This window comes from Neofelis nebulosa, chromosome 1 (genome assembly GCF_028018385.1).
Source record: "Neofelis nebulosa isolate mNeoNeb1 chromosome 1, mNeoNeb1.pri, whole genome shotgun sequence".
In the NCBI taxonomy this organism is placed as follows: Eukaryota; Metazoa; Chordata; class Mammalia; order Carnivora; family Felidae; genus Neofelis; species Neofelis nebulosa.
In genome coordinates this window covers 163597214-163609665 of record NC_080782.1, presented here as the reverse complement: position 1 = coordinate 163609665, position 12452 = coordinate 163597214, and the positions used below count along the sequence as shown (strand labels likewise).

General features: G+C 56.3%; 1 protein-coding gene across 2 annotated transcripts in view; it reads left to right on the top strand.

The window, feature by feature from the left end:
- Positions 1-12452, top strand: part of COL4A2 (collagen type IV alpha 2 chain) — a 174714-nt gene that overhangs the window by 141458 nt on the left and 20804 nt on the right. For both annotated transcript variants that reach the window (XM_058742754.1, XM_058742743.1), the window contains exons 28-32: positions 2571-2678; positions 5990-6211; positions 10262-10423; positions 11254-11424; positions 12129-12272. In XM_058742754.1, coding sequence (XP_058598737.1) covers positions 2571-2678; positions 5990-6211; positions 10262-10423; positions 11254-11424; positions 12129-12272 — 807 coding nt within the window. The remainder of the gene's footprint in view (positions 1-2570; positions 2679-5989; positions 6212-10261; positions 10424-11253; positions 11425-12128; positions 12273-12452) is intronic.

The window sequence follows — 12452 nt, the reverse complement described above, 5'->3', positions numbered from 1 at the left end:
CCCAGATGTCTGTGTCTGTCAGCCTGGAACAGAGCAGTTCAGGGCCCCGGGCAGGTCCTCCTCCGGGCAAGGGTGAGAGCCTCGATCACTCAACAACTCACTCGGTGCTGAGAGCGTAGGGCGCATGGCCAGAGCCCTGCCGTGGGGTCCGGCTCTCACGCTAACTGGCAGCGGGGCCTTGGGCATCTCTCTCCTCCCTTGTGGAACTTTGTCCTCTTAGCTGTACCAGAGGACTAATACAGGTGTTCTAGACTCCTCCCACTTTGCAAACGATGCCCTTAATACTGCACATGATGCGCTGGGGCTGAGGTCCAGTGTCAACTGTGAAGTGCGGTGCTGAGCCAGTGCGAGACAACAGTCAGAACTGGAAAGTATGTTGCCTCACGGTGTGCGTCCCCAGATCCTAAGGGCATCTCCGGGACTCACAGTGATGCGGGATCTGGGGACAACAGGACGAAATGCAGAAGTGTCATATGCACGGAAAGCAGTGTTAGATGTCCCTGTGTTGTCCTCTGAGGACCTAGCGTGTGTCTTCCTCACTCCGTTATCTGCATTATCCTCCCTGCTCTAGCTCCGGATGACTGTCTGTCCGCAGGCTTTCACACGGCCACTAATACCGGGGCCCTGGGGTCAGCAGCCTGCAGAGGGACCATTTTCGGCAGAAACTGGGTGGAAGCAGGGCCCAAAATACACAGGAATTGAGTCTGAGGGGAGGATTTTGATTGCATTTTAAGGACATGAAGCTGTAAGGAGCTCATAGAGTCCACGTGTCTGGTGCAGACTAACCCTCGGTCCAGAAGGTGATTGTGAACTTGCACAAAAGGGTCTGTGGTGCTTCCCGCTCATGGAAGGGACGTGCCCGTGACCCCGTGACAGTAGAACAGCCCAGAGGCCGCGTGCTGGGTTGTGTGTCCTATTGGGGCTCGGCTGCGCCTGCCCTCAGGCCCCATGGTGGTTTCCTTTCAGAAACGGACTCACCTCACGCACCTTCACTTCAGACAACCTGAAAGTGTGTCTTTTGCTTTGTTTTGTCCTGTCTTGTCTGTCGAACTTGGTGCTCGCGTGGGACATCCTCTGTGCACAGCCCTGTCATCCCATTCCTCACTCACTCATGTCACAGACTCCCAGGCATATCGGAGTTCTGAACGAGCACGTTGCTGTGTCTCTGGGTCTGAGCCCACCCCGTTCGTCATAGAGCAGCAGGATTAGACCCGCGGAGTCATGTGTTAGTGAGGACGTCGTTTGACAGCGACTTCTGGTCCCCACTGAGCCTTCCCCGTCTCCACAGCCCAGCGTAGGGGTCTGTTTAAAGTCACTTAACTGTGCTGAGCAGCTGGTGATCTGAGGGGGACGTTTCATCAGTGGAATGAATCTGTGCATTTATTTGCAGTGAGTAGAAGTGAGCTTGTGTCCTCACCCCGTGTGACCTCCCGAGTCCAGCCTTGCCTCGACGGGAGTGTCAGGGAATGGGGCCCCAGAGGGGGCCTGCTGAGTGCCACACATGGCCCCCTGCTCCCCTGCCCCAAGGGAAGGGTGCCCACAATTCTCTCATGATGTCTTTCTGTCCCCACATAGAAAAATATTGAGAATTCCAGGAGGCTGGCTTTGGCCCCGTCTACGTGATGGCAAAGCTCCAGCCCAGCCTCATACTTTCAAGGGCACCTCTAACGGGACAGCAGCTGGAGAAGCTAGAACCCCTAGTGAACCTACAGACCTCCCCGCCCATCCCCTCGCCGGCCCCTGCCCTGCACGCTGCCTCGCACCCGGCAGGGAGGAGGCTGCTGCTCTCACTAGTGTTTGCAGGGAATCTCGGTGATTCCCGGTGCCCAGCCACCTGCAGTAGGCAGGTGTACTGGCTGTGGTTTCCGAGAGTCTCTGATGGAAGGGAATCTCTGAGGCTTGGACCAGACAGACACAGAGATGCCCGGGGGAAAATCCCTCAAGTTTGCTTCCCATGGGAAAGGATTCAGGTCAACAACATCCGGTAGTAAAGAATTAGTTCATTTATTTGGTGTGAGGTTTCGTCTGGTTTTGAGTCTAACACATTCATTATAAGTAGTATAAGTCAACATCTCTCAAATCTGGATAAATTGGCTCTGGGTGCAGCAAACTCGAGGGAAGACTTCAAGTGAATTCTGGTAGCAACTGACCAATACAGCTGCCATGGTCTGTGGGGTTTGCAGTGGGATGTGGCCAGAGGTCGGAAGTGCCCAGTGTTGAGGGGCGCCTGGGGGGGCTCAGGTGGTTAACCATCCGACTCTGGATTTCAGCTCAGGTCGTTTTCTCACAGTTCGTGGGATCAAGCCCTGAGGCAGGCTCTGTGCTAACAGCAAGAAGCCTACTTTGGATTCTCTCTCTCTCTCTCTGCCCCTCCTCTGCTTGCACTCTCACTCTCTCTTTCAAAATAAACTTAAGAAAAATACGTGGCATTTTACATTCACATTCCCCGTCCTCATCATTTCCTAGACCATGCTAAGTCAGGTGCTAGACCTGACCATCTTCCACGCATTTCTGGCTGGGGGTTGCACATGGGGCTCTGACCTGTGTCCTGCTTTCTTCGGTTTGCTTAGGTGCCAAGGGCCTCCAAGGGATACCAGGACCCTCAGGAGCTGACGGAGTACCGGGGCTCAAGGGTCTCCCAGGAGACCCAGGTCGTGAAGGATTCCCAGGACCCCCAGGTAAGGCAGGGGCAGACCCCCACACGACCCTTAGGTTCGGGAAATGACTGTGTGGCATGGGTGCCCCAGCTTTATTGTCTTTGGACACTAAGAAGCTTTCAATGTGTGCTCAATGACCACTTTGTTCTTGCGGTTGGGAAATTAAATTCTTGACGTTCCCATCACTAATGTCCTGCTGGAGTTTGCATGAGACCCCTGCAGCTCCCGGAGGAGAAAAGAGGTAGGTGTGCAGAGCAATGTCCTCTGGTTGGTGTGAAACATTTTGAGGGCAACACAACGCTCCCCTCTTCTGGGACTGTCACTAAAGGCATGGAGCCCTCGGTCGTCGATTCCAATCTGCTGATCACGCACCAGACACCACACAAAGGACACTTGTGTTCACTTTTCACGGCACTGCCTGCTCACTCTTCAGTGGGCGCTTGTCTGAGCAAATGGTTCCATCTACATTTGACATGGCAAAGAATTACAGAAACGGTGGGTGGCTAAGAGAGCATAAGACGGCAGGGAGTGAGCGTGTTGCCAGTAACTGATTGTGGGGAGACGTGTCGGCACTCCCACTGACATGGTCCCGTGTCCCCAAGCACCCGCCGACAAGGTCCCATGTCCCCAAGCACTCCCCGGCACGGTCCCATGTCCCCAACCAAGCACCCCAGCCACAGTCCCGTGTCCCCAAGCACCCCCCGGCACGGTCCCGTGTGCCCAAGCACAGGTGCCCCACGCAGTTGTGTCTCCAGCAGTGTGAGCGGGCATGACTATGTTACTTGGTGTGCAGAGGCACACAGTTTTAGAATCGTGTTATTTTTTTAAAAACAATTTTTTTTAACGTTTATTTATTTTTGAGACAGAGCGAGACAGAGCATGAACGGGGGAGGGGCAAAGAGAGAGGGAGACACAGAATTCGAAGCAGGCTCCAGGCTCTGAGCCGTCAGCCCAGAGCCCAACGCGGGGCTCGAACTCACGGACCGCGAGATCGTGACCTGAGTTGAAGTCGGACACTTAACTGACTGAGCCACCCAGGCACCCCAAAAACATGTTTTTTAATGTTTATTTATTTTTGACAGAGAGAGACAGAGCATGAGCAGGGGAGGGGCAGAGAGAGAGGGAAACACAGAATCCCAAGCAGGCTCCAGGCTCTGAGCTGTCAGCACAGAGCCAGATGCGGGGCTCGAACTCACAGACCGCAAGATCATGACCTGAGCCAAAGTCGGACACTCAACCGGCTGAGCCACCCAGGCACCCCTAGAATCGTGTTATTGAAACAGGGACTGTGGAAGTCGCTTTGGCCCAAGGCCAGATGTCCCCCGCAGGGTCCTGGTCAGGAGCCCCTCCAGCCTCTACTGGAATCACTCATCGGGAGGAGTGAAATCTGCCTCCAGCAAGTTCACCCCCACACAGCTGGAGACAGAGGCCACACGTCCCCTTACACACCACACAAACGGGGCAGAACTGCCCCCAGGAGTGCAGACCGTCTCTTTATAACGTGACCTCCAGCATTCGGATTCATCTGCATTCCCTACAAACCAGTCTCGGGAAACTAAACAGAACAGTCCAGACGTCTGCACGATCGCACAGAGCCAGGCACCGTGGTGTCCTGAGGTTTAGACCCTCAGCAGATATGTTCGGCAAAGACTGTCTGAATTTTGCCCCTTAGGGAAGGGTGTCACACTCTGGCAGTTGGTTTAACCCTAATTGGACCAGTCTGGGTCAGTCCTGGTACCTCTTCCCCCCAGACTCACTGGTCCGGACATGGGACTGTGCCGGGGGGTGCTTGGGGACACAGGACCGCAGGGAACGTTCGCCCTGTTACCTTTCGTGACAAGTATCTCCGTGTCCTGCGACAAGAGGGGGCGTGCTCCCTGTGCAGCATGGGGCTGGTGAAAATCTGCACTGGAGACAAACACGGGAGAGTTTTCATGCCAGCACCAGAGGACCAGCCTGTTGCCCTGCTCTGGGGGCACCCAGACATTGAGCAGTTAGGGCACGGTCACTTCGGTCCTGTCACACATACCAAAGCAAAGTGTGAATTTCTTGAGAGGACAGTAGTTTGTTAACACCTGCTTGCCCTGCGTGGGAAGGGGACCCGGTCACCAGCTGGGTGCCAGCCAGGCGGGAGTGAGCTGTCCAGAGCGCGCTCCGGCGGTAGAGACTGAGCGGCATGTGCCTGTCACCAGCACACGCGGGGGGCGGACGGTGTTGATGGGAAGCCTGTTCTGTACTGAAACGTGAGCCCGTAAGTGAACGGGGAGATCGGGGTAGAACGGAGGAAAGGGGTAAGTGAGGAACTGGCATACTCTGATTTTGCACACGTGTCACTCTTTATGACACGGAATGTGCCACGTGCAGAAGAAAACCAAATGCCCAACTTTGAAAGCTGCAGAACAGAGTCTACTCCGGATGTCAGATCCACATACACACACATGCCCACAATTTGAGCCCACAGTGCCCACGTACAGCTTTGGACGTCTCCATAAAAGCCGAGTCTCTACTTTCTGTGAATAAATCACATCACTGAAGTTCTGGCATTGGGTCCCACTCATTAATACTCCCATAAAGTCCAGATCTGTTGTTCCGTGTTTCAGACACGGCCGTAGGGGTCAGCCCATCTTGCAGGCAGGCCATGGCGAGCCTTGTCCCGGGAAAGGCCCCGGACCCCGCGTGTGGGGTCTCTTTTGTCGGGTCGACCCTTCCTTCTCAGCGTTCCACGGCCACGGCAGTAATGACCTCAGAAAGCTTTCCTCCTGAACAGACACGTGACCGTCCACTCTGAGAGTTAATTGTCAGATCACATCAGGGATGAGGACACGGGAAGGGGAAGTCGTCCAGGACAGGCACTGGCATGTGACAGCCACCGTGCTTCTATCCAGACGTGGACAGTTGACCGTGAAAACAATAGGGCGATTGGCCCCCTCCAGAGCATTTCCAAATGGACTGATGGTCAGGGACTTGTGACCAGGGAGGTGGAGCTCGGGCTCGAGAGACCTGGTCATTCTCACCCCGGGTCTCCGTCCCCATTTGCACACATAACTTGGAAGGTCCATAGAAGCCATTCTTTGGGGATTATTTGATCAACAAGGGAGCCCATCAAATAGGAAGATTCATATCCAAGAAGCAGGTGGTTCTAAAGGCCTTCACATTAGCCAAATGGTAGGGCTGGGGGCCAGATGGCAGAGGGGGCAGAATGCTGTGGTCCCAAGGTAAGTGATGGGACCGGGGCTTGAGCCGAGGCCCCCCGACTGCAAATCTTGCTGTCTCCGGCCTCTCTCCTATACCTCTCTTGGGCCATCACGGTACTAACTTGTGTTTCCTTTCAGGGTTCGTGGGGCCCCGAGGATCCAAAGGCGTGGCGGGCCTCCGTGGCCCAGATGGACACCCAGGTCCCACCGGTCTGCCGGGGCCCGTCGGGCCCCCAGGGGACAGGGGCCTTCCCGGAGAAGTTCTGGGAGCCCAGCCTGGGCCCAGGGGAGATGCTGGGCTCCCCGGACACCCTGGGCTGAAAGGCCCTCCGGGAGAGAGAGGTCCACCTGGATTCCGGGGTGAGTCCTGGCGGTGGGAGGAGAGCGGGGGGCCCGATCCCACCACACCGTGGGTTCCGAGTGTGGGTCTGAAATCCCTCCTGAGGATTTGATGAGAAGCCACAGCACACGTGGTTTCTGCCCCATGCTCAGTACCAGTGTTCCTTCGAAGCGGGTTAGGACGGTCATCAGCGTCCTGTGACTTACCTTTTCACAGCCAAGAACGATGGCCATTTGAGACTCACAGGTGCAGATTAATGAGACACACCCTCTGCTCTCCAGCGGGGCGTGAATGGGGGGCAGGGGGCTCACTGGTGCCTTCAGGGAACAAGTGCGGGTGGTGAGAAGAGAGGAGGGCCAAGCTTGGGAAGAGAGCGAGGCAGGAGACAGAACTGGGCTGGGACACGCTTTAACTGGATGGTGTAAAAACGGACTGGTGTAAAACATTGCTTTTTAATTTTTTTAATTTTTTAATGTTTATTTTTGAGAGACAGAGACCGAGCACAAGTGGGGGAGGGGCAGAGACAGAGGGAGACACAGAATCCGAAGCAGGCTCCAGGCTCTGAGCTGTCGGCACGGAGCCCGACGTGGGGCTCGAACCAACAATCCGTGAGATCATGACCTGAGCCGAAGTTGGACGCTTAAGCAACGGAGCCCCCCAGGCGCCTCTCATGTAAAACACTTTAGTGTTCCCAATATCCTCAGTGCACGTTTAGCAAAGTGGGAAGGCTGCTGGCTGAGGAGTGAAGTACCCAATCTATGCAGAGCTGGCATTGAGAACCGCAGACGCCCTCCGTCTATGAACGACCGTCACTAAAGACCAAGCATTACTGTTCAGTGCACTGCGCACGGGAGACACCAGGCCAGTGGTGCTCCTGTTCAGATACCCAGATGCAGGCAGACCCGTGACTTTGCGTATCCACCAATGTCCGCTCCCAAACCCGGGTGGAAGGGGCTTCCTGTGGGGCAGGGAGCGGGCGTCCCGTCCTCCAGTGCCATCAGACCTCGCCCAGCATCCTTTACATGAACACTTGGGCGGATGAAGCCGGTTGTCCACAGGCAGGCGAATTCAGCAAGCTCAGGAGAGCAGTGGTGTTTGGGGGAGCCCGTCAGGTTCTAGGAGGCCTGGGGCTGGGGCGGGGGAGGGGAGACGGGGCAGGTGGGTTTCCATGTTGATCACGCCTTCCCTGTCGGCTGGCCAGGAGAACCCCCAGCGTGGGGGCCAGGCTTCCCCTAGAGACCCACGGGGAGGAGGCCCAAAGAATGGAAGGAGGAGCCTAAGAGGGCTAGAGTGCACACACATGTGCTCACACTCACACAATTCACACACACACCCATGTGCGTGCACACACATGCTCATGCACCCACACACTCATATACACATGCTCGTGTGCATGTATCCACACATTTGTATGCACACACACCTGCTTGTGCATACATGATGACAGACCCACACGTGTGTGCCCACACACTCTCACACACACTCACGATCACCCTCTTACACACAGCCAATCAGCTGCACAGGCCTGTGTAGAACCATCAAGCAGTGGGGACCTGATGCCAGGACATCCGGGGCTGTCCCTGCCAACCTGGCCACCTGCCGGTAGGGATGGAACACACGGCGTAACTCAGCGAGTGTGGACACCAGGGACCACGTGCATCAGCCTCCCCGGTGGCTGTTTAAAGGCGTGGCAGGCACTGTGTCCCCAAGAGTCGGGGCTGCCGTCCAGCTGCAGAAACTGCCCACAGGCTCTTGACAGGGGGCACTTGTGATGGATTTTCTAAATGTAACTGTTCGCTGCGGACGTCAAAGCACCTCAGCAGGACAGCAACTGACAGCAGGTTTACTTTCAAGCGTGTGACGGTTTCCCACGGCCAAGGCCACCTCAGTGTCCGGCTTGCCCAGGCAGAAACACTGTCAGTACAAGCTCTGACCTCAGAAGCATTGGAGGCTTGAGAACCTGTTTCCATGTCGTCCGTCCTGCCCGGGCCGTGGGGCCATGGCAGGTAGGGTGCATGAGGCCCCGTGGAGCCCGGACACAGCCTGGCGGAGCGGAACCCCTGCATGAAGTAGGGGTGCGGGTCCACGAGTTAGATGCTATTTTGCTGAGGGAAGCGGATCCTTGGTAGTTGTTCCTTGTTTGGCCCGTGTTCTGGAAATGGCTGTTGGCTTAAAATCCTGAGTTCCAGGATCACGACAGAAAGCCGGAGGCACAGACCGCCACACCGGATTGTTTTAAGGCGGCCGCTGAAGTAGCAGCGGCCGGTTCTCCCTCCTTCCCCTGCATCGTGTCCTGCCCACTCCCCACTCCTGTGAAGGAGGTGCTCCCGAAACCGTGCCCAGATGCCCTCGCCCCTGCAGCCTGGGCTCCCATGACCTTCCTGGCTGGGCTGTCTCTGTTCACCAGCCCGGAGGGCCCTTGCGGGTGAAGGTACCTGCCCGTCCTCATGGAGCACGGCATCTCGGCAGGATCCTGACTCCCCGGTTAGACTTGAGTGCCTGCAACGCTGCCTGCCGTCTGATACCCTCGGCACCGTGAGCTGTTCCCTCCAGAAACAGAAGCAGAGTGGGAACAGTGCCCTCGGATCCCGTTGTGAAGCTGGAAAACGGGAGGACGTGCATCTGTGCCTTCCCAGAGACTTACTTTCTGCAGCCTTCTGCCCCGAATCTGCCCTGCTGTTTGCAGACCTTCCTCCCCCGTTCTGTCCACATAGCAGATAAAACTGGGACTCAGGCTGGCAAGTCGGATTCTGAGTTGGCCCAAGACTGGCTTGGCCCCTCTTGCCAATGCCCCTCCCCTCCGTCCCCCGACCGGTCCCTCCTCCTCTCGGGTCAGCCTACACACTCGGGAGGGTGGTCATGGGATATGTGAGCAGGTGCACTTAAAGGTCACCCGACAAGCACTGTGAGATGGCGGGCACAGCCCCTCCTCCTATTCACTGGATGGATGTAGCCAACCTCAAAGTCCAAGAAAGGTAAAAATGCGTGAATGGAAGGAAGCTGGGGGACTTAGGATCTAAAAACTAGAAGATATATGCTCACATGACTACTGGGTACGGCAGGATATTCTGAACGTAAAAGCAAGGGAAGAAACCGTGCCCGGGTGTGTGCACGCACGTGCACCTGCACATGCGTGCACACCGCATTAAATTTTCACGCGAATCTAATCTTCATGTCAAAAGCAATGAGAATTTGGGCAGCAAAGTAAACTTTACGATAGCTACGAAGAAAGAGTAGCCAACGTGTATGAGGAATGCTAAAATCCATAATACAAATATCAAAATCCCCAAAGGAAAATAGAAGCACAGGACAAAAATCACATTAGAAGGCGAACACCAAGAGAAGGAAACGTCACTCACACCAACGTGCAGGTAGACGGGTATCTTCCTTGCCAGGCTTCTGTTCCCTTCAGCACCAGCCCCATGCCAGGTGAGCCCCCCAGGACAGGCGGGGGCAGAAGCCGGAAAGCCGTGCAGTAGTGTGTGTGGAAGGCAGTTCTGACCCACGGAGTCTGTTTCTAGGACACTTTCCCCAAGAAATGCCCAGCTCTGTGCTCCAAAATCAGCTTCCTCATGGCACCGTTTGTAAGAGCAAAGAAAGACGTGCGCGGCGTGTGTCCACACAATGTGATGCTATTACTCAGGCAGCCGTTTAAAACGTGAAGAATGTTTTGGGGGGGGCGCCTGGGTGGCTCCGTTGGTTGAGCGTCCGATTCTTAGTTTCAGCTCAGGTCATGATCAAGTGTGGCAAAATGCTCAAAATGTAATGTCAGCTGGGGAGAAAAAAACCAAAAATTGAACTCCCAGCGAGGGATGAGGTCTGTGAGCCTCGGTTCCCAGGTGTGTTTGTGTGAACAGAGGCCGGAAGGACATACACCGAGCTGTCAGTGGTGGCCCCTGGGGGACAGCCTGAGCTACTGTAATACCCTTGATACTTCTGTGTATTTTCCGGGCTTCTCACGGTCTAGAAAATAATTGCGTCCTGTTTGTATAGAACGAGCCTGAGAGGTATGGCCTGTGTGCAGCGAAGGGTGTGAGGTCGGCCTCACGGGGCTTGTCTGGTGTCCACAGGAAGCCAGGGCATGCCGGGAATGCCAGGCCTGAAGGGCCAGCCGGGCTTCCCAGGACCCTCGGGCCAGCCAGGCCTGCCCGGGCCACCAGGACTGCATGGCTTCCCAGGAGCTCCTGGCCAGGAGGGGCCCTTGGGGCTGCCAGGCGCCCCAGGCCGCGGAGGTAAGGATCCCCTATCCCATGGAGGGGGAGGGGTCTGGCCTCACTTGCACAAGTGAACTAGCCCCACCCTTCCCTGGGGGAGTTCTCAAACTGGGCCCCAAGGACCCTCCCCCCACCCCCGCCCCAGAGCTGCGGGGATCTGGAAAATACCCACACTGAGCAGCTGGCCACTCCTTCCCGTGCTTGTCCCCCCGCTGTGTGTAGGTCCTAGTCTCTTCTCATGAGGACACCAGTCACATGTGATTAGGGCCCATTTCACTGTAATTAAAGGTGCTATCTTCTGATACACGCACACTCCCCTAATTGGGGGTTAGGATTTCAACATATGAACTGGTGGGGGAGGGGAGGGGAGGGGAGGGGAGGGGAGGGGAGGGGAGGGGAGGGGAGGGAGACACAGTTCAGCCCTTAACACGTTCCAGAAACAGGGCACGCATTGTGCCAAACGAGAGTTCACACAGGCCGAGAGACCTGCCCATGCTCTGTACCTGGTGTATATTGGGGTTCTGGCTAAGATGTCACTTAGGAAAAACGTGAAATTTCCACTGCAGAATCACCGCTGTGCTCTGGAGGGGAAATTACTTGTTTTCTGAAAGTGAGCAAACTGGGGAAGAACAGGAGCTTCCTTAGGGGGAAAGGGGGGCAGGAAGCAAGTGGAGGCCAGAGGCCATCCCCCCCAGGTCCCCCCACCAAGAGACAGCCCTGGAGGCTGGGGCCCAGATGGCCCTGGGGGCGGGGGGCGGGGTGCTGTCCCAGGTGAGGGGTCCGAGAGGCATTTAGCTCTTCTGAGTTCATTCGTGTTTTTCTACTTTCTTTCCTCCTCTGCCTTTCAGGTCTGCCTGGGGACAGAGGGGACCCAGGTGACATAGGCATCCCCGGCCCTGTGGGCATGAAGGGTCTTTCTGGCGACAGAGGTGACCCTGGTTTGTTGGGTGAGAGGGGTCCCCCAGGAGGCCCCGGATTTAAAGGAATGAGTGGAATTCCCGGTGTCCCCGGACCCAAAGGTGAGGATCGGCAGACGGGGCGCTCCCCCAGGCGGGTACCAGGGTGACCAGGACTCAGTATGGCTGCAGGAGAGGCCAGCCCCTCACCAGCCCCCAGGAGGTGTCATACCTGGGAAAGCCAGCTCATGCTGCCAGGCTGGGTGTGACGGACATGCCCCCAAATGCCCTGTCGTAATTTCCTGAGAGCGAGGGAGCAGACTTGGGGTCTGCGTGGGAGATTTGTGTGGAGGCCCCCGGAGGCTGGTTGCATATCCCGAGGCCAGTTGGCTAATACAAAACCAAAACCAGGAAAACGCTTGGTCACCAGGGTGGGCTTATTTGTAGACAAACCAGTTTTCCTAGAAGGGGAGCCCCTGGCCCTTGACTGTGGGGCCACACAGAGATGTTTGTCCTGCGGTCCTTCGGTCCTTCGAGGTTCCCGTGCTGGCTGCAGTGTTAGCCTCCTCTCCCTGAGGCCCACGGACCTCGGCTACCACCCATTTGCCTTGTGTCTTTCCTGTGACCATGTACATCTGCCTGATGCCTTGTCCCTGGGGGGCAGTCAGCCGGCGGGTGACCTGAGGAATGGGGCCCCGGAAATCCCTAGTTTAGGTCAGGAACCCTACTACCCGAGCCACTCCTCAGGAATGTCTCAGACAAGCAAGATGGAAACACCCATGTGTTTCTCCAGGCCTAACCCAGCACTTTTCTCGTTTCCTCTGAAGGCAGTAGAGGTTCACCCGGGATGGATGGTTTCCAAGGCATGGTTGGGCTCAAGGGAAGAGCTGGGCTTCCGGGAAACAAAGGAGAGGCCGGATTTTTTGGAATTCCAGGACTGAAGGGTCTGGCTGGTGAGCCAGGTGTGAAAGGTATGTCCACCTCTCTTAATATTGTCCTGACAAGGTTGGGACCCACTTTTGTGGGGTGTAGTGCTGCTTGGACCGAACCTTCCAGGAGCCCAAAGCTGGGCACAACTAGAAAAGAAGGAGACTGGGGTGCCTGGGTGGCTCAGTCGGTTGAGCATCTGACTTCGGCTCAGGTCATGATCT